At 37.0% G+C, this 25,838-nt stretch overlaps 1 protein-coding gene across 3 annotated transcripts in view; it reads left to right on the forward strand.

The window, feature by feature from the left end:
• Positions 1 to 22,163, forward strand: part of LOC127948271 (signal transducer and activator of transcription 5B) — a 76,866-nt gene extending 54,703 nt beyond the window's left edge. For all 3 annotated transcript variants that reach the window (XM_052544727.1, XM_052544729.1, XM_052544728.1), the window contains 18 exons: positions 2,383 to 2,517; positions 2,591 to 2,747; positions 3,022 to 3,111; positions 4,861 to 5,035; positions 5,462 to 5,592; positions 6,765 to 6,916; positions 7,272 to 7,427; positions 10,322 to 10,501; positions 10,773 to 10,860; positions 11,562 to 11,684; positions 12,138 to 12,230; positions 13,921 to 14,127; positions 16,030 to 16,124; positions 17,264 to 17,406; positions 17,582 to 17,737; positions 18,589 to 18,640; positions 19,445 to 19,549; positions 20,178 to 22,163. In XM_052544727.1, coding sequence (XP_052400687.1) covers positions 2,390 to 2,517; positions 2,591 to 2,747; positions 3,022 to 3,111; positions 4,861 to 5,035; positions 5,462 to 5,592; positions 6,765 to 6,916; positions 7,272 to 7,427; positions 10,322 to 10,501; positions 10,773 to 10,860; positions 11,562 to 11,684; positions 12,138 to 12,230; positions 13,921 to 14,127; positions 16,030 to 16,124; positions 17,264 to 17,406; positions 17,582 to 17,737; positions 18,589 to 18,640; positions 19,445 to 19,549; positions 20,178 to 20,301 — 2,355 coding nt within the window. In that variant the 5' untranslated portion in view covers positions 2,383 to 2,389 and the 3' untranslated portion in view covers positions 20,302 to 22,163. The remainder of the gene's footprint in view (positions 1 to 2,382; positions 2,518 to 2,590; positions 2,748 to 3,021; positions 3,112 to 4,860; positions 5,036 to 5,461; positions 5,593 to 6,764; positions 6,917 to 7,271; positions 7,428 to 10,321; positions 10,502 to 10,772; positions 10,861 to 11,561; positions 11,685 to 12,137; positions 12,231 to 13,920; positions 14,128 to 16,029; positions 16,125 to 17,263; positions 17,407 to 17,581; positions 17,738 to 18,588; positions 18,641 to 19,444; positions 19,550 to 20,177) is intronic.
• Positions 22,164 to 25,838: the final 3,675 nt, after the last annotated feature.

Genomic DNA, 25,838 nt, shown 5'->3' on the forward strand with positions numbered 1-25,838 from the left:
CTCTCTTCTTTCACAGGTTACTTCCGTTTTGAGTGAAAGCTCATGCTCTAAGGTGAAGGCTCACCTTAAAAGCAAATCGACTGCAAAGGTTTCTCACATGGTCATTTTAATTGCAGCTTTGTCTAACACCTTTACATTTTGAATGATATTTTCTTAGTTCCAAGTTTTCATCTATCTATCAATAGCTAGCTATCTGTAGACTCCAGGGAAACCATACTAAGAAAAAAAAGAAGCTAAGCGAGCTTTAGGGGAAACATGCAATGCTACTCAAGTGTAAAATATGTCCACTTTAATGCATTATGCTTCAGTCTAACATCCCTGAGGTTCTTTGCTGGTTCATTTCAGACTCTGCAGTCATCATTATAAAAACTGTCAGCGGACTGATCAGATGACCTCGTGGGGAGTGATGCTTCAATATGTAGTTTGAGTGTGTTTATGGGCGTGGAATTTGATGTTTTATGCAGTGCTTGTAGTTGAGAGACAAACAAGTCATGCAGCCATGCTCAGGATATGTTGACGGCTTAAACCAGTGAGTTTAACAAACACAAACAACATAGACAAGCCAACACTTCTGCACATGCACAAATGACTAGTGGTTGGCCAGTATGGGTTTTTAACTCTTGATACAGGATACTGATATCTAGAGACCAACTGGCTGAAACTATTTTGATATAATACATTTTATTCATAGCAAAATAGATATACACTGAATTGTGGAATTTAAAAGGGGAAGTGTGTAATTTCGTTTCAACTTGATGCTGGTATTCTCAAAATTGTCCAATATTATATTGGTCTATCTGTAGTTTAAACAGCAGCATCTTTCTGTGTGCATCTTGCTTTATGAAGGTTTTCTAATTTTCCTTGTGTTTACTTAACATTTATTTATTTATTTTTTTACTTCTCGTACTTTAAATGAGCATCCCAGTGTTTCCGAGGCGAGTACGTGATTCATTTCAACACATTCATTTCCTTCCTCTCCATGTTTTCTTCTGTTTCTTTATGAGTCTCCTCTTGCTCTCACACTCAAGCTAAGCCAGCAAAGTGGCTGTTTACACAACAAACCCATTAAATGCATTCAGACTGATTTCTTGGAAAGCCACGAGGAGTGAAAAGATTGGACACAACATTACAGCCCACAATGCTTTGTATTGTGAAAGTTACCACCACCTTCTGTATTACGCAGGAGCCCTTCCCTCAAATTCTGTGATCTGAAGACAAATCAGACATGCTTCTGTGACAGTGTTAGTGTCATGGCTTAGTGCTCACTGCAGCACAGTTTTCATCATGCTGGACTCAGGGAGGTCAGATTGTTATGACAATTAAGCAGATTTTTCTGGATTTTATACTTATGAGTGTGGCGAGTGGGGCGGGGCCGAGAGGCGTGGGAACGAGGAGTGAGGCCAGGTGTAGTGATTGGAGATGAGCTACACCTGCGCCCCACCGCCAGTATCGAGTCCCACGTAGGAGATGGAAGGATATAAAACTGGAGTGACGACCGTGAAGGACGAGAGAGGACCAGGCCTGGGACATTATTTTATGTTTGCTTTTTTATTTGTGCGCGTCAGTCGCCGTGAGGGGCTGACGCGCCGTTTTGTATTTATTTTTGATTATTAAAATGCTTTTTGATTGTGCGCCGGTTCCCGCCTCCTTCTTCCCGATGATTAGGGAGTTTTTATCGTTACAATGAGCTTAAAAATGGTTTTAAGTCAGTTATTTCTATCTTTTGCTATAGTATGTCAGTAGTAAATATCAGTGTACATCTCCAAACATCCAAACATTATTTTTGCCATTAATTGTAATAATCTAGTGAGATTTTTGTTTGCACAAGGAGTCTCACCATCATCAGTCTGTCTGGAATAACATGAAGAAACAGAACACTTCAAGACCCCTCCCTGCAAAGCTACCTGAAAAACAATGCACAAGCTATTTTTAACGCATAGTGTGGTCACACCACATTTTTTTTTTTTTTTAATGCATTTAGCAGACGCTTTTATCCAAAGTGACTTCCAGTGCATTCATGCTATCAATTTTTACCTATCATGTGTTCCCGGGGAATCGAACCCCCAACCTTGCGCTAGCCAGTATTGTGCATGTATTATGTATGTATGTGTATGTACAGACCAAAAGTTTGGACACACCATCTCATTCAAAGAGTTTTCTTTATTTTCATGACTATGAAAATTGAATATATATATATATATATATATATATATATATATATATATATATATATATATATAATTTTAGGCTGAAATGTAAACATGTTTGTGTGTCGCTCTCTTTGGTTTTCCCTGTTACCCTCTTTCATCATTTTCTCACGTTACGCAGCTGTCATTCATCTCTTGTGCTGTACTGATTTTCCTCTCTTTTTGTCTCTTTCAGAGTGAAAATGGCAGTGTGGATCCAGGCCCAGCAGCTGCAGGGAGATGCTCTACACCAGATGCAGTCTCTCTACGGGCAACACTTCCCCATAGAGGTGCGACACTACCTGTCCCAGTGGATAGAGGGACAACTCTGGTATGTCAAGAGTGCAGCTGTCAGTTTTTGTCTTTTTTTATATTTCAGTGTTATTAAGTTTGTCCTCTCTCAGGGATGCGATAGATTTAGAGAACCCTCAGGAGGAGATTAAAGCCAAGCGTTTATTGGACAGCCTGATCCAGGAACTACAGAAGAAAGCAGAGCATCAAGTGGGAGAGGACGGCTTCTTACTCAAGATCAAATTAGGACATTATGCTTCACAGCTAAAGGTTCTGCTTGTTATTTTTCTATGTATATAGTTCAGTAAATTCATTATATTCTTTTATAATATCTTAGGAGAAATAAAATGAGAGTTTATAGCTAAAACTAAATGAGACAAAGTATGCCAGTGCATGGCAGTGAAGCTATTGATAAGAACAGGTCAGTCAGGAAAGTGCAGCATCGGTTTAACGTCATTAGTGTTGTGGGGGTGTGCATGAGTGTGTTAAAGTAAAACACAAACGCAGAGTAGATCGTTTATTCTGATTGTGTGTGTGTTTTCAGAGCACGTATGACCGCTGTCCCCTGGAGCTGGTGAGGTGCATCAAACACATCCTGTACACAGAGCAAAGACTCGTCAGAGAGGCCACTAATGTGAGTAGACACAGAGTGGACAGATCTATTTCAGACTGTGGCTTCATTGGGGCAGTTTATGTGAAATACCGGTTGATTTTGAATGCATTTCATGTCATCTTCCTTTTTTTCTAATGAAGTAGAATTCTAGTAAAACCTAATTCTGTTTATCACTACGTTTACAAATGAGGCATATACAAGGTTCTCACAATCATATAAAACATGAAAATATATCCATAAGGGAAGTTGTGAATTTTAGCCCCTATAAAAGTCAAATGAATAATTTATAAACTCATACAGAATACACACATGCAACTGTTCAAAAACTTGGGGTCAGCAAGATTGTTTTAAATATATATATACAAAAAGTTTATCATGCCTGCATTTATTTGATACAAAAATACAGTAAAAACAGTAATATTGTGAAATAATAATACAATTGAAAATAACTACTTTCTATTTTGATTCATTTAAAAATGTCATTTATTCCTGTGATGTCAAAGCTGTATTTTCAGCATCATTACTCCAGTCTTCAGGGTCACATGATCATTCAGAAATCATTCTAATATGATGATTTGATGCTCAAGAAACATTTCTTACTATGATCAAATTAACTGTGCTGCTTAATATTTTTGTGGAAACCATAATTGTTTTAGGATTCTTTAATGAATAGAAATTCCACAAGTTTTTATGAAACTGATTTATTTATTTTATTTTTGTAATAATGTAAAAACAAAATACTGTGACTTTGGTTAATTGAATGCATCCCTGTTGAATTCAATAATTAATGTTTCACAATACAAATCTTACTCACCCCACACTTTTGAACTGTAGTGAACTTAAGTGAACAGACTTGAACAGATTTAAAGTCTGTTCTGAACTGATTTCTGTATGTTGCATGTTTTGTTGTTCTTGTTGATATATTAATAAGTGTAATAGTAATAAATCTGTTAATTCCAAGAATTATTACCTGACATTAAAATGTAAAACTGCCATGAGATTTCCTTAAAATCATCACAGAAATTGAACCCCCCCCCCCCCCCCCACACACACACAAAAGTTATAAAACATATTTTAAAAAAGAGATGACTATGTTGTCTTCTTGATTAAAATGATGGTCTTTGTACACATAAGTTCAGTGAGTTTGGTCAATTTTAAAAACCAACATAATAACTTTCACAATCTTCAGAAATAAAGTTCATATGTTTGCTTTGTGCATGCGTAGAGGAAGATACATATTTACCCCTACACACAGATTCATGATACCTGCTCAGTTTTGTGAGAGTAAAAAAGAGGAAATTTCAGGTTTTATCAACTCGACTGAAAACAATAAAATCATAAAACTAAAGGCAATATCAGTAAATCTAGAGGCTTAAATTCACATTAAAACACCCACTCATCTCAGACACACCTGTACTTAAAGATGTAATATTTATGTCCACATACCATGTATGCACTGCACAAACAATATATATATTGTTTAAACACACATACATGTCTTACATGGGCATAAACGAATAACCTTATCTGGGTGGATTATTAATACACAACAGGACAGGGATGATAAGGACCTACTATAAATATTGAAGCTTTGGTTTGTGGGATTTTATTAGTATAACTGTTTGTCAGGTTGTTTTGAAAGTATCTACAAACCCCAACCCTTGAACATCTACTTAGTTTATCAAACTTAAAAAGTTTTGTTCTGTCAAGCCCAATGTTGAACCATAATCAGCAACTTGTTTGTCACTCATGTGTGTCTGTGATTGGCAGTCGAGCTCTCCGGTGGGCGGCCTGATGGACAGCATGTCGCAGAAGTACCATCAGATAAACCAGGCATTCGAGGAGCTCAGAGTATTGACCCAGGACACAGAGAATGATCTCCGAAAACTACAGCACAACCAGGAGTACTTCATTATACAGTACCAGGAGAGCCTCAGAATACAGGGTATAAAGCAAAGCAACTTACTTTTCATTCAAGATTCACATTTCATCAGTTCATGTATTCCCTGGGAATCGAACTTGTGTTGTGTGTGCAGTCATACACACACACTATTTTATCATTCAGTACATAATAAAGCAAATATATCCTCATTAAAACAGCCTGTAGGCTCCCATAATTCCTGAGAATGCCACTGAATAACAAATAAAAAATAAATTTTAAAGGGATAGTTCACACAGAAATGAGAATTCTGCCATCATAAACACATCCTCAATTGATCCAAACCAGCATGAACTTCCAAACATAATCATTTGAAGAATTTGGATAACCAAACCATTGCATTCCACTGTAAATATGTTTTTCTATACTATAGAAGTCAATGGCAGCCAACAAAGCTCATCTTTGTGGACTAAATCTCTCTGTTGTGTGCAGCTCAGTTATCAAGTCTGGCCACGCTGCCTCCAGCTGACCGACAGCTCCGAGAGCCCAGCCTGCTCAGCAAGAGAGCCACAGTAGAGGCCTGGCTGACCCGAGAGGCCAACACCCTGCAGAAATACAGACTGGTACACACATGCGCTAGCATAATACAACACTTTACACGGCCATATCGGAAACATTGTCCTGCTCAAACGTTTGTGGGTTACTATGTTTTTGTTGTCGTTGTTTTAAATAAATTAATACTTTTAATCCGCCAGGATACATTTAATTAATTTAAAGTGACAGTAGAGACATTAATGATGTTGAAAATTATTTTTATTTCAAATATAAAATATAATATTAAGCAGCACAACTGTTTCCAAGATTGATAATAATACAAAATGTTTCTTGAGCAGCAAATCAGCACATTAGAATGATTTCTGAAGGATCATGTGACCCTGAAGAACACGGTCATGGCTGCTGCCATTGGCTTTGCCTTCACCGGAATAAATTACATTTTAAAATATATTCAAATAGAAAACACTTACTTTAAATTGTAATAATATTACAGTTTTCTTTCTTTCTTTCTCTCTCTTTCTTTCTTTCTTGATCAAATAAATGCAGCCATAAGACATTTCAAAAACATTATAAAAACTCTTGCTGACCCAAAACGTTTGAACAATAGTGTATTTTTTCCCCTTAAAGATATAGTTACACATTTTTTTTTTTTTTTTCTGGCCGTTTAAACTTTTTTTGCTACTGTAAATTAAGGCCATCTACAGTATATGTAATTTACCTGAGTTTGGATTGGCTAACCGTGTAACATTCAGAGTCGGCATGAAAGTTCACGTTAATGCTCTTATTGTGAATGAGTCATCCCTGCATATGTTTCACTCGTCTTGACCTCATAACTTTGAATCAAAATGTATAACTTGGTCTTCCAGTAAAATGACTCCTCCAATCATTTATCCCACTTTACTCCCGCCCCTTTCTGCAAACTCACATTCAGATCTGTCTCCATCTAATCAACAACCAATGAATAAATCCATCGATAATCCATTACACTTGGGTCCATCACAATATGAAAATGTACAATACAGATAAGTCTGTTGCTACATCATCGCAACATTAAGATATCCACATTCAGGTAAAATGAGGAACACTTTCACTTCAAAAGATTCTGCATTATTTTCCTTTATTTGTCTCCTTTAATATGGAAGCAACTCTTCCATTTGATGGAATCACCAAACCTGAAGGCAGATGTGTTCACATCTGTTCATGTGGTGTTACATGAGTGTGTGTGTGTGTGTGTGCTCAGGGCTTGGCAGAGAAGCACCAGAAGACACTGGCATTGCTACGGAAACAGCAGACGGTGATTCTTGACGACGAGCTGATTCAGTGGAAGAGACGTCAACAACTGGCTGGCAACGGTGGGCCGCCCGAGGGAGGACTGGACATACTACAGTCATGGTGCGCACACATGTATACTTAGCAGCCTAACTGAAGGCATATCATAGACATCTGTTGTTTTTAAAGCGAAACATAATTTTAATGGCTACATATTAAGCCAAACCATTTATTTTACTTTATTTTGTTTTTCTATAGAGATGGTTTCTTATTTTTAGCTATCTTCTAGGGCAAATCTGTCCTAGTACATAGTTAAATAAAGCAATAAACACACTCTGACAGTTATGCAAATAATCCGAGGCATGCACTTGTTGTGGTTTTGCACATTTGTGTTTATATTACACATACACAGCATATGCAGAGAGCAGCTCTGTAGTTTATGTTTTGGTTTGGCATGTCTGCGCGTGTTTGTGCACAGGTGTGAGAAGCTAGCGGAAACCATTTGGCAGAATCGTCAGCAGATCCGGAGGGCGGAGCATCTGAGACAGCAGCTGCCCATTCCCGGCCCCATCGAAGAGATGCTGACCGAACTCAACAGCACCATCACGGACATCATCTCCACTTTAGTCACTAGGTGTGTGTTTGTGTGGGGGAGAGAGAAATGCAGTGAGGTTAAGCGATTGCAAAGTGCAGTAACACAAGTAATCAACATCATGCATTTCTACTATTTCTCTTTCTCGACATTGCTACAATTTCAAGGTGATTTCACAGTGTGTTTGAACGGATCATGTCAAGACGTGCATTGCTCTCCTTCCTGTGTTCTTTATGTGTGTGTAGAGGAAGGGGTAAGGGGTAGTCAGTGAATAATCTTGAGAGAATTATTAAAGGGATAGTTCCAATAATAACTCACACCCGTGACATTTCTTCCATATAATACAAGAATGTGTTGATCACTTTTTCCATCAAATTACAATGAATTGTCTTTCAAGCTTCAAAAAGGGTGCAAAAGCATCATAATTTTTGTTTAAGAGTTTTCTGAAGCCATACAGTGGTTTGTGTGTAATAGAGAGAAATATGTTATCATGCACATAAATTATCTGCCCTACTTCATAAGAGAAGTTTAATAAATGCATCATACAGTAATTTGGATCAACTCATTGAAAAAAAAAAATCTGACTCAAAACACATAATTTATACATGAAATGGAGATTTTTACATCAATCACGAATGCACATAGTGTTTTTGTCTTCTGCTCTCCAAAGCTGCATTTATTTACTCAAAATACTGCAAAAACAGCAATATTGTGAAATAGTGTTACAATTTAAAATAACTCTTTTTTTTTACTTGAATATATTTTCAAATTTAATTTATTACGACGATACCAAAGCTGAATTTTAGCAGCATTTCTTCAGTCTTCAGTGTCACACGATCCTTCAGAAATCAATCTTATATGCTGGTTCGGTGCTCAAAAAACATTTCTGATTATTATTAATGTTGAAAACAGTTGCACTGCTGAATTTTATTTATTTATTTTTTTTTACTTTTTGTGTAAATCATTTTGTGGATTTCAGGATTATTTAATGAATAGAAAGAACAGCATTTATTTGAAATAGGAAGCTTTTTAAAATGTCTTTTCTGTCACTTTTGATAAATTGAATCCATCCTTCAGCAATAAAATATTCATTTCTGTAAAAAAAAAAAGACAATGTAAAATACTTGAAATATAATGTCCAAGTCATATGTTATCACTTTATGATACGTTCATTGTGCTTTTGCATCATTTTAGAAGCTTGAAATCCCAAAGCCTTTTTTGCTCTGAAGGAACAGAAAAGGTCATAATAAGGGTTTGCAGTAGCAGGAGGTTGAGAATATGACTATGTAGTTGTCATTTCCGGGTGAGCTATCTCTTCACATTGTTCATTCTCACATTTTATGAAATGAAAAGATGAACGTCTCAGTACCAGATGATTGAGTGTTCATGTATTATTCACCCTGCATGTGCTTGTATCTGTGACAAATCAACAGAGGCCATTTGTCAGAGAGATCACTTTGGTGGGACACAGGGGGATGTCTACAAACTTCTGCTCTCCTTCACTCTCTTTTCATAATATCTCAAGCTATCAGCATTCACACCTATCACAGGGGATGAATGGGGTGGTGGTGGTTCATTCGTGTGTGTGTGTGTGTGTGTGTGTGTGTGTGTGTGTGTGTGTGTGTGTGTGTGTGTGTTGGTGCCCCAGGCCATGCAGTCACGAAACACTGAGCCTAATGGGAACTGTGCTTTTAACATCAGTGTCTGAATGGATCTCCATCAACCTGAGAAGTGTCACACTGGCTGTGTAACTATATATAACACACATACTATAGCCACATATCAAAATTAATTCAATTTGAAGTAGAACAAAATTGTCAGAGATGTGGTGAATAGTCCACATGCTCCATTATTGCTTAGTGGCACTTGTGCAAACGACCACTGTCTAATCATTTTATCTATTTTAATAACTTTTTTTAATTTTAATTACTTATTTGTAGTTCCTATTTTAAATAATTTATTTATAGTTCTTGAAATACACCTCTGGTGCAACTCAGACACATCATCAGTGATGTATCCTTGGTTCATTGGGTGTTTCGGGGCCATCATACACCCTCACCTAGGCGACCCAGCCAGGGTTGATCTGACGGCTTTCCTGGTGTGCAGTCCCTTCACCCCAAGCATCTTGAGGGCCCTGATGAGTGACTAGCCGATGAATCCTCTACACCCGACCTCGATGGGATTGCATCGGGTCCTCCACTCCCTGCTTTGGCATTCACCTGCCAGCTCCTCGTACTTGACCCTCTTCCTCTCAAAAGCCTCCTCCATCCGGTCTTCCCAGGGAACGGTCAACTCCAGCAGGACCACTTGCCTTGTTATTTCTGACACTGGAACAATGTCTGGCCTGAGTGTGGTCACTGCAATGTTTTCTGGGAATTCCAGCTCGGACCTCATCTTGGATCAGTTGTCGCCTTTCCTTTCCCTGTGCCTTGTTAAAGCAAGGTCTTGGATTGCTCCCAAGTCCTGCCCGTCCAGATGCCACTGCCCCCACCAGCTCACTGTGTCGCAGTTTTTTAAAGTGTTCTATAACATTCATCTTACACCTGCATATTTTGGCTTTATTTTTTTGAAGTAATGTTCTGTTGCGCTTTTCCAAATTTAGACTTTCCAAGATGAATGGAAAGCAGGAAAAGTGCTCATGTGGTTGACTTTAGTTTGAATTTATTTGATCAAAAATACATTAAAAACATGAATATTGTGAAATATTATTACACTTACTTATTTTTTATCAAAGTTGGAAACAGTTGTGTAAATGTATTTTAGTAATGTCACTTTTGATCAATTTAATGCAACCTTAATGATAAAGATATAACTTTCTTTCAAAAAACGGACTCCAAACTTAGTACGTTAGTGCACGTGTTTTTTTTCTCTTTTTGATATACAATATATTTTATAAATATGGATGTACAGTAAATACGTGTGTGTTTTGTCTGCAGTACCTTCATCATTGAAAAGCAGCCACCTCAGGTGCTGAAAACACAAACAAAATTTGCAGCGACAGTGCGTTTGCTGGTAGGTGGCAAACTGAACGTGCACATGAACCCGCCGCAGGTCAAAGCCACCATCATCAGTGAGCAACAGGCCAAGGCCCTGCTCAAGAATGAAAACACCAGAAAGTGAGTGGAAACACAACACATTGTATTTAGTAACTCCTCTGGGTGTAGTTGATGACTCACTGTGAACTGGCCTAATGCGCCTGGAGCTTTTAAAACAAAGCATGTTTCATCAGGCGCCCATTTACATTCCCCAATGCACAAGTATTGTGCACAAACCCTATTTTTATCTAAATTTGTCACTTAATGGATCTTGATCTTAGTTCAAATGCTCATCACCATTTATGTGTAATCACATCACCATTCTCTGTATATCTATGTGTCTGTCTAACAGTGACATCAGTGGTGAGATCTTGAATAACAACTGTGTGATGGAGTATCACCAGACCACAGGCACTCTAAGTGCACACTTTAGAAACATGGTAAGTGCCGTGTGGCTGTCTAAAATCTGACTTTAGAGAAAACTCTGTAAGATGAGCGTGTGAACTTGACTGAAGGGTTACACTGTCAGCCACCATTAAGTTTATTCATAAATTACTCTGTACCTGCTTAGAGAACAGAGCTCTATTCTCGGTTTTGCCTCAGCAACGAATCCGGTTAACACTTACAGTAGCCCTGTAAAGCCTGACATACAGTATAAGTCAGTTGTGATAAAAATAGAGCAGCTTAGAGAACCTTTAGATAAACAATATACAATAGGACGTATAGGGTTTAAATTTATGAACAGATTATCAACCCAAGTATTATTATCTTAGCACTAACATTTATTTTTAAAAAAACTTTTATTTCTGTGCATTTGTCAACCAGAAAGTATCCAAATAATCCTGCCTTCATTAGTACAGTATATTTTATTTTAGAATTAAAATTAAATCCAAATAAAAAATTACTTATATTTAATTTCAGAAGTGCTTGTGTTTTTTTTTATAAACACTTGGTTAGATCATTTGTATAATATAATGTATAATTGAATTATTCGTATTTAGTGAGTGACATTTGTAAATGTAGCTTGAGTTCTTTTTGGGGGTGTTTTGTGTGATAGTGGCTATATAGGAAGAACAAATTGAACTGCTTATATTAAAGTAAATATATATATTTTCTCCTTTCTTTCTCATGTTTCCTGTAGTCTCTGAAGCGGATCAGGCGTTCAGACCGTCGTGGGGCAGAGTCTGTTACTGAGGAGAAGTTTACCATTTTGTTTGAATCACAGTTCAGTGTTGGGGGAAATGAGTTGGTCTTTCAGGTTAAGGTGAGCTTGAGAGGTTGTGTGCCTAGTAAAAAGTATCTATCAGGAACCATTTAAAGCTTTTGTAGATTTTACAGTAAATAGCAAACATTATATTTTAGTCACTATATTTATGCTATACATTACTTTTTAAAGTTAGGGATCGGTAGGATTTTTTTATATGATTTTGAAAGAAGTATCTTATGCTTAACAAAGCATTTTGATCAAAAATACAGTAAAAGAGTAATACTGTGAAATATTAATACAATTTAAAATAACTTTCCATTTTAATACATTTTGAAATGTAATTTATTCCTGTGATACAAAGCTGAAATTCATTACTCCAGTCTTCAGTGTCACATGATCCTCCAGATTCCATTTTGTCAATCTGGTGCTCAAGAGTATTTATATATACTAGTCATTTACAAATCGGTTCATTCATTTTTCTCATCCAAACGTTTCCCCCCCCCCCCCCAGACTCTCTCTTTGCCTGTGGTGGTAATTGTTCATGGAAGTCAAGACAACAATGCCACTGCAACAGTTTTGTGGGATAATGCATTTGCTGAACCGGTGAGTTCCTGAAACATCAGTGCATATTTCAGTGGGTGGTGTAGTGTTTGAAGATCAGACCATCATTATTGTGCCCTTGAGCAAAGTAACTGAATACTAGGTCGATTGTGCCTGTAATAAGCTCATGAGGCCATTGTATAACGAAATCACATGGAAGTCATAGAAACAAATTCCCTGGTCATGTGGTAATAAAAAAAGGTCCAAGAACTTAACTATGTTAAACATCACATAGATCGGCCCTGACATGAAAACACAAATCAATGTAATTTCTCACCCACTCTTCTTCTCAAACTCCCCACAACAAACAAACAAAACATTTGGGTTACACAAGTAACCATGGCTCCCTGAGAGGTAACAAGATGATGCGTCCACTAGTGGACACTATGGGGACTGCCACCAGCAGGATGGGTGTCTGAAGCACATGTGAAACAATGCCAACCTCATTGGCCCACAGGTGCCTGGAAGAGGGCGCCTGCCGAATCAGCACCAAATGTCTGAAGGAGATGTGAAAACAGGCAAAAAATAGGCATGGCAAGGGCACACAGCACCTCGTTCCCTCTCAGGGAACCATGGTCATGTGCATAACCCGAGACGTTCCCCTTCTAAGGAACTCGTTCTCATTCACCTCAGGCCACTAACATAACTCAAAAATGGGGAAGCAAGCCAATCAGGAGGGACATTCCATTAACCAGGTTAAGAACACAGCTATAATCAGAAGGCCATGGTACAATGAGTCAAATCAGCATGCAGGACCCAGGGGGACCACTCACTTAAAAAACCCACTGGGTGGGGGGTAGCCCACCCATACTACCTGACTAAGCTTAAAGGTTAAAGGGAAGTAGACCATCTACTTAAAACCCTAGAAAAGGGGCTCAGGGGGCTGCCTACTTGAAAAACCCTGATAAGGTGGGCAGCCCAACCACTGGTGTCAGAAACCTCCGACACAGAGGCACACACTGAAATGCTAACTTGCCTCGGTTGTCTCATATTGTGTTCACACTTTATGACAAACAAATGGCTCCTGAAGAAAAAAAAAGTCTGCCTGTGACATCATGGGCTACATTGGCCAATGGGATTGGAGTTGTTTCACACATGCTTCAGACAGTGGTCCCACTGGCGGCAGTCCCTATAGTGTTCTCCAGGGGTTATGTTTCATAGCGTGGGTGTCGATTGAGTGGCTGATGGTATATGACTCATGTTCTTTTATTGTACATACTCTACCCTTATTCTCTTTAAAGGAAGAGTGCATCTATACATTTAAATCCTGCCATCACTTACTCACCCTCATGTCATTTTAAACCTGTACAACAATTTTCTTTACTGGAATACAAATGGAGAAGTGAGTGAATAACAATAAAAGCATTTTAAAAGTAGTACATAGAAGTCAGATCAACATAACATCAGATCAACACGAGTCACCAATATGGGTTTCTTTATGGCAGCAGTGAGTGGCATCCATACAGAACATGTTAGATGTTTATGCAAATTAAGCAGGATGTGATGAGTGGAGTTGATGTAATACAGTATATCCCTCTACACTGCCATTAAAATGTCCCTGTTCCTTTCCTATAAGACAACCTTAAAACCAAAGTGATTGTGACCCACTGAGAACCTGCCTGATGATACACTTTCCAACTCAATAAATTGTTAAAGTTTATGATAATGTACTCATTTTCTTGTTCTCTCTCAGGGACGGGTGCCTTTCATTGTGCCCGACAAGGTGTTATGGCCGCAGTTGTGTGAGGCTCTGAATATGAAGTACAAGGCCGAGGTGCAATCAAATCGAGGTCTGTCTGAGGGGAATCTTGTCTTTCTCGCTCAGAAAGCCTTCAGCAGCTCCAGCGTCAACCCGGATGACTACCGCAACATGACCATGACCTGGTCACAGTTTAACAGGGTAAACACGCTTTTTCCTGTGATGATGGCAAAGCTGAATTTTCATCATCATTCCTCCAGTCTTCAGTGTCACATGATCCTTCAGAGATTTTCTAATAGTCTGATTTGCTGCTCAAGAATAATTTCTTATCATTTTCAATTTTTTTTTAGTGTTGAAACATGGAAATGGAAGTTGGAATTTTAAAGTTATATTAACACATAATTCATAACACATTTGCATTCAGTTGCACTCCATATTGAATAGAATCAGTTTTGTACTTCAATATTACTCATGAAATCATGGTTTTGACAGCTTTACACAAGATTTGATTAATCTGTAAGCATTATGGCCTATTATTTTGCAACAAATTCTGACCGTGACTGTGACCTGCTGCTTGTTACCCAAAAGCACAGCCGTTATTGAGCGTTGTTCTCACAGATGGTTTAATCCCAAACTATTCTCTCATCGTTCTGACTTTTTTTTTTTTTTTTTTAATTGGCAATCCGGCGACCTGGGGCAGAATGGTAGTTGATCTGATCGACATTGCTTTTCGTCCATTGCAATAGTTAATGGTTATTCAGGAAGTGAGGTGTGATCTGAGTGCTTTTGATGTGCAGGCAGGCCTAAGGCTGTGGCTGCCTTTGAACCTGCCCTTTGTCGATCTGCTACATTGAGCGGGCAGTGTTCCCAGCAAGGGCCTTTGGAGTTCAGGCATCATTTGTGTTTATGGCTTTGTTTATTTAGTCACTGATACAATGCTCACATATGCACACACTTGCACAAAGTTTGTGTGTAGCCTGATGTTTTTAATTCTTAAATGGAAACAAGATCAGAATATTCTGCATTATTAGGTCACAAATTGCTTATTTGGTTTAGTGACCTAATAATGCAGAATTCTATCTATCCATCCAGCCAGCAATATTTGACAATGTAATTTGCAACATTTGACACTTTGCAACACTGAAACTTTTGAAATAAATCAAATAAATCAAAACTGAACTAAATAGCTGAATAATGACGCTATTGATAATACAATTCTGATGTATTTTGCAGCATTAACACTCATATTTCCTTGCTTCTCTGAAGCTGCTTTGAAACGGTCTTTATTTTATAAAATGCTATAGAAATAAATGAGACTTGACTATTTATTTCCATGTTTAAATTCACATTTGAACCTCATTGTACATTTGTCAAGAGACGTCTGTGTGTTTGTGTGGCTCAGTGTGATCTTCATGCTAACTGTTGAAATGGTCAGGACACAGAACATTGTGTTCTGAGGAAATAGAGTGATTAAAGTGAAAGAGATGGAGACGAACACATCCTGTCTTCAGTCCTAAGTAATGTGACTTTGCTTGTGGATCACTGATTAAAAACAGACTGAATTTGAGGCAGCGGATCATGCTCTCATCCAGGCAGTCATGCCTGTGTTTCTTAAGCCCTGAATCTTCCCTTTACCACGAACACTTCTAGCTGTGTGCTGTCTAATTTGTCAACTCCATGTCCGTTTCCAATGAACGCATCACTTACGAGGCACATGTACCAGGAATTCAGCAGATTGTTCTTTCATGATTCCATGCTTTGTTTTAAATAACTATTAAGCATCTGTGAGGAAACAAGCTTCATTACATGATTTGATGAGATTTTAGTCTACAACATGCTACTAGGGCTTTTTTAACACTTTAGATCTGTACACCCACTGTCTGTTCAAAAATGAGACGTAACTAATAATAAATGAATCTATGTGGTAAATCTGTGAAAGAGATTGAGATGCCTCAGTTTGGTTCTGATTGTATGTTTTTAGAACTTAAAGGATACAAATGTAGGTAAATCTGTAGTTGTTGTTTTCTCAGCATCATTGACTTCATTACTCATTTACTGTGCATGAGTTATCTTTTAAATCTGATTTGTTTCTTGTCATTGTAGGAGAGTTTACCAGGCAGGAACTTCACTTTTTGGCAGTGGTTTGATGGTGTGATGGAGCTTACTAAAAAACACCTGAAGCCTCACTGGAATGACGGGTAAGAACTGAACTCTGTGAGAACACGAACATATAACTCACGTTCATACAGATTTAATGTTAATGATTACAGTTCATCCATGTGTAAAAGCTAAATAAAAATCCCTCTTTGTTGCTGCTCAGTCAATGAACGAGCAGAAAGTAATAGAATGAAAGCTGTTTCTCCGCTCTGCTCTCACATAACAATGACATCTCTCACACTCAGCTGAGAATGCTGCTGTTAATGCCGTATGAACCAGGAGTGAATCTCACAAAAAAATGAGAGTGACGTTTGTTCGTATTTCAGTTATGTGACTTTAAATGGAAAATGCACTTAATTAACAGACAAGAAAATGGCACAGTGATTTATTCCTGAATATAAATTGGGTGAAGTCATGGACACTTCTCATAGTTTAACCTGGCTGCTCTACTGGACATTGTTAGTCATAATGAAACACATTCTTAAATCTAGTTTTATTTCATCATATTTTATGTTTTGAGTGGTATTTAATAGATATATTCATTAGAAGTGCTTCTTTGGCATGGCAACTGGCTGATTGAGAGATAGTGCTGGTTAAAACTACACATTAAAGGCATTAATCCATGGATTTAACACAGAAGTAAGATCTGAGAGACCTCTTGCGGCTTTGATAAGATCTCTTTCAACCCTCAGTCGTCCACATCTTGTTATGTTTGTGTACAAATCTTAGTGCTGTCAAACAATTAATCGCGATTAATCGCATCCAAAATGAAAGTTTTTGTTTACATAATACATGTGTGGATACTGTGTATATTTATTATGTATATATAAATACAAACACATTCATGTATATATTTAAGAAGAATATGTTATGTTAAATAATATATATATATCTATCTATATATCTATATATATATATATATATATATATAGATATATACATACTGTATGCATGTGCATTTATATACATAATAAATATACACAGTACACATACATATAGTATGTAAACAAAAACTTACTTTAGATGCAATTAATCACAATTAATTGTTTGGGAGCACTAATCATGATGAAACTGAACAGTACACAAACGATAGCAGCCTCTTTGTCTTTGTGTGTGTAAACGTCCTTTCATGCATGCAGATTTGTGTTCATGTGTTTGTTTATGTGCTTGTATGTCTCAGGGCGATTCTTGGCTTTGTGAATAAACAGCAAGCTCAGGACATGCTGATGTCCAAACCCAACGGAACCTTCCTGTTGCGCTTCAGTGATTCAGAAATTGGTGGCATCACCATAGCCTGGGTGGCAGAGAACCCTAACAAAGCAGGTAGAACCATTACTCTGCTCCTCCACTGCCATTCCTCAACACACTTTATTGCACTTTATAATATTCTGTTGTATAATAGGGACATTTTATGCATGGCACTTGAAAACAGATCACTTACAGTGGCTTTAAATGCTCTAAATTTCTGCTAAAGAGTGCGTATGTGTGGTCTTCATAGGAGAAAGGATGGTGTGGAACCTCATGCCATACACAACCAAAGACTTCTCTATCCGCTCCTTGGCGGATCGCATCAGCGACCTGAATCATCTCCTGTTCCTCTATCCTGACCGGCCCAAAGACGATGTCTTCTCCAAATACTACACCCCACCACTGTGTAAGCTTGAGCTCTATCTACATAATTCTCATCTTTTCTTGACATGATATATATACACAAAGTATCATTCAAAGTCTTTGAGATCAGTATGTTTTTTGTTTTTATTTTTAAGGATGTAAAAACTAATCTAAACGGACAGTAAAGATAATTGTAATGTTACGAAGGATTTCCATTATGAGTATGTTACTCTATAAATGAACTCTTATCCATCAAAGAATCATGAAAATCATAGTTTCCTCATAAATATTAAATAGCACAACTGTTTTTAAAATTGATTTTTGAGCACACATCAGGACACTGACATCTGGAGTAATGATGCTGAAAATTATTTTTAAAATACAGTATATTAATAAAGAAAACAGTAATTTTATTCGAATAATAGCTCACAATATTGTATTTTTGATCAAATAAATGTAGCCTTGGTTCGCTTTGACATTTCAAAAAATGAACTTTTTAGCAAGCCCAAACTTTTGAATGGTAGTGTATATATGCTTAATTATTTCTTAAAATATTGATTTAAAATGATTTATATGCACAAATATCACACACATAAACACATACTTTACATGCATAGATAGATAGATAGATAGATAGATAGATAGATAGATAGATAGATAGATAGATAGATAGATAGATAGATAGATAGATAGATAGATAGATAGATAGATAGATAGATAGATAGATAGCTAGTCTGTGTGTTCATGTCTTTGGGTTTAAATGAGAGTGTATTACTCTGTCTAATCTAGCATGTTTGTGATTGTCTGTGTGTGTGTTCTCATTCACAAACATAATGTTAGCCAGTGTTATGTCATGGTTTAGGAATAATCTGTTTATCTTTCCCATCTCTCTAGCTAAAGCTGTGGACGGATACGTAAAACCACAGATCAAACAAGTAGTTCCAGAGTAAGTACACGCGCACACACACTTTGTCTCTGTGTGTTTTTCTGACCTCTCTGTACAGATCTTCACATCTCTCACATTCAAGAGCTAACCAGTAAGCTCCGAGCGATAAATCTAATTGCACGCTATCATATTAGCGCTGGCCTGACTCTGTGGGCAGTTATTGGTTGCCATGGATTCTTGAGACTCCACGTACACCTCAGCATATACTTAGCTCTGTTAGCCTCATTAGCAGCATTATTTATCCATAGGTGGATGACCCCGTTGGTCTTGTTAGTAAGCCTTTCACTTCGGTCATACACAGCAGGGACTCATACACCATCAGACTCAGATAATACAGCATTCTGAGGTAGTCATTATCAAACTAGTACTTAATTTTGAGGGTTAGCAAGAGCTGTGTGGAGAGTAGCAAGCTGTGAACTAGAGCTGAGCAGAATAAATGAGCTGAACGTCTTTTGTTAGTTATTTTTGGAGCTTTCTCACATTTTATTGAGGGAGAGAAAGAAAAGTAAGGTGACCGGAATCGTTACAGGAAGCTGTTTCAATATATAACAGACTTTAAACTCATTTCTCAATATTAGATGAAAAACTTTATAAATAAAAAAACAGAGAAATGTTGCAACTAACTGAAATTAAATGTTGATGGTGAAAGACTAAAATTACTCAAATTAAATTTAACTGGGAAAAAACAATGGCAAATGTATAATATAATAATGAAAATATGAAAATTACAAATAAGAATAAATACTGTTACAGTGTATAAATAATACTAAGAATAAAACTAATGATGTTAAATAATTCATGCAGGTTTGCTACACCTAACCCTGACCCTGCAGCAAACCCCACCTACATGGACCACGCCGCATCTCCAGCTGTCAGTCAGCCTCATGCCTATGGACTCTATCCTCCCATGTGAGTACACAAATATGGATTCTGTGTGTTTCTGCATCTGGCTTGTCACAGTTAACTAAAACCAGAACTATCCTTGAAAGAAAAGAAAAGAAAATATAAAATTGTAGACAATTAGAAATGCTGCTTTGGCAAATAACAGAAATAAAATAAGCCTACTAATATTACTAATAAGTACTAATTTTACTAAAACTGATACTGAAGAAAAATAAAAATAAATTAAAGCTAAATAGAAATATTAAAAAAGCACAAATGTGTGTGTGTGTTTGTGTTCACTGCTGTGTGTGTGCACATTGGATTTGTCAAATGCACAAATTCTGAGTATGGGTCGCCATACTAAAATTACTCAAATTAAAATGAAAACTGAATGTATAAAATAAAAGCTAGCTAAGACTTTAATTTGCCTTCCTCACTTGATGTGTGTTTACTAGGGGTGTAACAGTACACGAAAAGCACAGAAAATATGTTTATTTCATGTAGACCAGCACATGCTGTAATATATAATAACAGCTATTATAGTAAATAACCCTCTAACATGTGCTGTATATACTATGGGATTAATGTTATTAGATGGAATCATCTAGATTACTGTTTTCTAATGATTTAACATAACTCAATCTCTCCCTCTCAGTGGAGACCCTATGCTGGACGCTGATGGCGATTTCGATCTGGACGACACCATGGATGTAGCGAGGCATGTAGAGGAACTGCTCCGTCGACCGATGGAGGGGCAATGGAGCGGCCAGCAGTCATGACCTTCTGTGACTCTTCTCCCTTAACAATGTTTTTTTTTTAAATACATTTTTCTCCCTCTACTCTTAGTCTATTTCCCCCATTTGTTTCCCAGTGTGGGTCTTTATGACTTTCAGTTTAGCTTTTTCTCTATCTCTCTTTTTTCTCTTTTCACCGCACCTCTTTTTCTTTCCCCCATCCCTTGTTTCTGTAGAAGAGAAAGGAGCTAATGGAAGAAGAAAAATACAATGAGCCTTCCTCTAATTAAATACCACCAAACAGTATTGTAGGAAAAAGAGAGAGAGAGAGCGAGCGAGAGAGATGCATGTTATCTCTTTCTCTTTGTGCGTGTATTAGTTTTTGTTTCAAATTGACTTTTCGCAGAACAAATCTGTGAAACCCTTAAACCGAAATCTACTACTGTAAGGAACATTTTTGTTTTTCAAACTGTTCTATGGTTTATTTTGAGGGTGTTCAGCTATATATTGCATCTGAAGTAAATGCATATTATCCTTTGCACTCTTAAATGAATGCTTTCTTGCAGATGATGACATTATTGTTACTATGACGATTGCAATATAACGCTTCTGTACACTAATGAGTGTTTAGGTTGCAGCAAGGCTGTTAACATCCGTTGCACCTACATGAGCACGGACAGGCTGAATGGGTTTAATCATCCCTTCACCGTCTGTGTTTAATCTGAACCATGAACGCAAGTTACACCCACATCCAAACCAGCAACACCACGACCTGTTACTCAGATCGATGAAACAGAGGCACACGTGAGAAACGCACACGCACCCGCTCGCATCCGTCCCACGAGAAGCGATGGAGACACATGGTCCGCTGAGCATCTGGGCTCACGCTACACTACACAGGCCGTCTCTCTTTCTCCATCTGTCTCTCTCCAGTGCAACAGGTGATGACCTCATCTGTCCTCACACTTCCCTCTCGGAACAAAACAAGAGAACCCGTCATCATGGTTACACATGCTGCTCCTCGTGTGCTTCTAACTGGCCGTCCTATAGGTTCGCATTTCTGCATGTCACCTTGTTACCGACCTGCATCTTTTTTCTCTCGCACTCTGCATACGCCTGCACAGAGGCCTAGGCCACTCAGGACACTGACATACAGTTGATGTAAAATACCTATAATAATAATAATGAAATATAAATTAAAAAAACGACACATTTAAAAGAAAGTACCTATATCCAAAATTTTTTTTTTTTGTTAACATATTTCTATTTTATTACTGTAGGACGCTTGATGGCTCCATCAGTCTGTGTAGGGCAAAACGTTGCTTTACTGTGTCCGATTGTTTGTAAAAGCCCTGATGTACTGATCCAAAATCAGTACTCAAAACTATTATCGGCACAAAGGGGTCGGTCGCTGCCATCTCAGTAGTTTCACTGCAGATTTCAGCTGAGCTTTTGCATGGAAGAAAAGGCCAAACAGTCAGCACGAAGACACGTTTTCTGTGTGCTTACTGTATGTGTAATCTGCAGACCTGACTAATTACGCCCCCTTTTAGATGCCTGTATTCATTTTTAAAGGATGGATTGTTTCTCACAGTGGATGTTGTTTTTTTCCCCCTCTCTATTTCTCTGTCATGGCAGAGACACATAGGAAGCCGTGTGATTTTTCTCTATCTTTTTTATTGTATTTGTTTGCAAATTGATTTGTCATGTGTAGACTGTTTCGCACTGTAGGTCTCAGTGTGTGTGTGTTTGTGAGAGAGTGAATGCGTGTGTGTGTGTGTGTGTGTGTGTGTGTGTGTGTGTGTGTGTGTGTGTGTGTCAGCATGTTCAGCTCTGCTCTGTCTTGTGTCCGTACCATGTTTGGATGTAGAGAAGAGCAATTGAATTGACAATAAAGTTTTTTTTTTTAATAATAATAATTTGGACTCCAGCACAAGTAGTGTGAGCACTTTGTCTTTCCTGTGAGAATTGAATGAACTTGGGTTAATAATTGGTGTGATTTCCCTACATGACCATCTAACAGTTTGTGCACCTTGACATATTACAAACTTTCTGTAGTCTTTCTATCCGGTCCTTTGTGAATGGTTTCTGAATAAGTGACTTGAGAGAAAAATCATTGTGCACTTGGCAACCACTCTTCCTAATAGCATGTTTCTTAGAAGATTCAAGAGTTTGTATTTTTCTTCATGAACCAGAAACAGACATTCCCCTTTATGGGCTCCAGTTGTTGGACAATTGTCAGCAAGAATGGAACAAAATATTCAACATTCAGGGGACCAAATGTAAAAGTTAAAGTGTCTGTCAGTGAAAACATGATATTGAACAATGCATAATGGGAAAAACATTACAACCCTGGTTTTCAAAGCTGTTTTCCAGATGGCACATTAATGCCACACTGCAAGAGTGTTAAAATTGAGTCAACATGCAACAACCGTATCAGTCCTTTTTGCGAAATCTAAGCCATTCTCGCACACTTTCAGCATTAAAATCATGTGTATATATGAGAGAACACACACAAATGATGAAAAAATTATATTATTAATCTGTTTTTGACAGAAACACTAAGATTGTCTCTTCAAAGTTCTTGGTAAGAGTACGTTGGCAAAACAGAATAGAAAAATAATTGACTTTTATTTTCATTTCACTAACGTTATATTTTTATATTTCTCACAAATGTATGTGTTTTGTTTACAAAGTTTTACCATTTACCCATAAGTTATATTATAAGTTATAACTTTGAAAACTTGGCGCGAAACGAACCTCGTTGTACCGCGCACAGATAAAAGCATGGTTGATCATTTAAAATAATTTTATAATTCCTTAAAAATATATCTACATAAACATGGAAACTAAAGTTCTTATTAGATTGAAAAATTATTGCAAATTGTTTTACATCAAATTAACGTAAAGCCTATTCTTTTGGGCGGGTTTCTGACGACAATTTAAAATGAAGTATTGCCCCCTCTTTTGGTCGAAATGTGTGAAAGTCATTCCGCTGAGAAGCCCTCACCAGCACTGACAGAACGAATCAATTGACTTAAATTATCTGGACACCAAATAAGCTCAAACCATCACTCCTCTCAGGAAAATGGTTATCCTTTCAGACGTAGTTTATATATATATATATATATATATATATATATATATATATATATATATATATATATATATATATATATATATAATGTTTTATGTCTCTCTAATCGCAAAGAGAATATTGCTTGAGGAAATGGCTCATTTGTTGCTTGGAGACAGAAACCTGTGCTTAATAAAAGCATCATGCAGGTGGGTACTGCACTAAAAGCTTAACCATAAGATGAAACAGAGTCAGCTGATCTGCTTTTTGACCTACTGGAGAGAAACAGGTATTGAGAAAAAAATCTAATTCAGTGACACGAAAAATTCAGTCAAAGGCAGAAGATATAGGTATAGCCTAACTCGGACTGGGTTTCATCTTTGCCAGTACATTCTGAAACAATTAGTGCCACCAAACCTAAACACGTTTTGTATTTATTCATTACATTTCATGTCTTTTAAAATTGGACATTGTATCTTTTTAACCTGAATTAGGACACACCTTAGATTTATATTGATTTTATATCAGGCTAAATAGGCTATGAATATTACAGACTAGACCAAATATTAAATCTAAAAGAAAACAACTGGCAATTTCAGAATTTAAAAATTATAATGTAGGCTACTTGACGTTTTAATCATATTTTTATCATAAGTTTCCATTTTTGGAGTAGGCTACATTGTCCTTTTTCTTAAGTCTCATCTTATATCATAAGGCAATGTATTAACTACAAAGCGTTAAGAATATAGTTTTTTGGTTATTATTGAGCAATTTCTTCGTTTTTCTTATGTTCGAAAGTTACATAAAATAATAATAGGCAATCTTCAAACGCAAGTTATCTCTCAATCCCTCTTTGCTCAGCAATGGCGAAATGTTGCTCTTTATTTGCATCTTGGCATGTTCAGTCCCGTTCATTTTTTTGTCACTTTGTAAATCATTTCAAATTAAAATCAATGAAGTGTCTGAGTTTGACAAGTTCTTCCAGTCTACAGTCCAGTGTGCATTATAATATAGGCCTAAAAATTAGCTTACTTAATTTATAAAACAAACATATTTATTTTTGAGAAATTGTATACTTAGATAAGGATACTGCATAACAGGAATGACCAAAACAGTTTTTAACGAAAAAAAAATCTATTCGTAGGTGTGTTACTGTGCGTCTGTCTGCCTCTAGTAAGCCTCTAGTCGCTTTTCACCACCAGACGTCGCTGAAACACAACTTGTGAGTGAACTGTTAAACTTGGTAAATTTCATGAGCTGTCTGTTTTCACACTGTAGCCGTTCAGTGTGTTTTCTATACTAGCAGTGCGCTGATTACATGCTATTGTAGGCCTATCTATAAAATGTTTTTATTTCCTAAATATAAAATATTGTATAGTGTTGAAGAGATCTTCGGGTTATCGGGTTGAGTGTTTTCAGATTTTGCAAGGTCAGATTTGTGAGAAATTGTGTTGCTTTCGATTCCTCATTCACTGACAGGAAATAACACCCTTTTCTCTCTCAAACCATTGACTTTCTTTTACACTTTTGCTTTTCAGAAGTACAGTTCTTACATTTGATCAGTAAAAATAATACATGAAAATAGTTAATATATATATATCATTAGAATTTTTTTTACCGCTACCCACGCGTCTCGAAATAACAATTAATTTTAAAATGAATATTATATATTTAATTTTTTTTAAATTAATATTATTATTACAGTGTGTTGCACATATACATTTTACAGTGTTGTAGCCTGTGACATTTTTTATTGGGGGGGGGGGGGTTATTTTCATATGTAAATGTTTAGTATTTTGTTTGAGGCTTTGCATGGAGGGTTCAGGGTGGAGTCTGTGTTGAGATGTTTTGCTGTGAATCAGTGGAGGGTGGAAGATTGAAATATTTTCCAGTCAGGATGTTATTGTGGTAAGAAATTATTAGCCTATATAATTTGCCTAAAGAGAGATCAAAGTGATACAATTGTATCACTTTTGTTTCCTATCTGTCTCACTCAAATGAGTGAAATAATGCTGAGTAGAGGACAGGAGTGACTGTAGCACTCAAAAAAGCAACACCGGTGGAAACAGAAGGGAAAGTGTGGCCATATCAGGTGTATGTCAGCACAGTTCAGCCTTTTACCTCCTCCTCCATCAAAACTGATCATTTCGGTTAGACTCTTTCAAATAAGCTGTTTTATGCAAGATCTCCTTTTGTTCTATTGTACATTTTATGGTTTAGATTATTTAACAATTATTTAAATTTAACAACATTTTAAGCAGTATTTGCCTATTCCAAAGCTATCTGTTTTAAGCCTGATTTGGTATCAGTTACATGAGACTGTGTATGAGGAATATAGATTTATACTTATATTATAAGTGTATATTTGTTGTGTATACATCATGCATTTTCAACATTAAAGCTGTGATGAAACACAAATGTAACGAAAACTTGGTTCTATAGCTTTCTGGACTTTGAGATGTATTGTAGATGAACTTGGTGGAGGAACGTGAGATTTCAGTCTGCC

This window comes from Carassius gibelio, chromosome A3 (genome assembly GCF_023724105.1).
Source record: "Carassius gibelio isolate Cgi1373 ecotype wild population from Czech Republic chromosome A3, carGib1.2-hapl.c, whole genome shotgun sequence".
In the NCBI taxonomy this organism is placed as follows: domain Eukaryota; kingdom Metazoa; phylum Chordata; class Actinopteri; order Cypriniformes; family Cyprinidae; genus Carassius; species Carassius gibelio.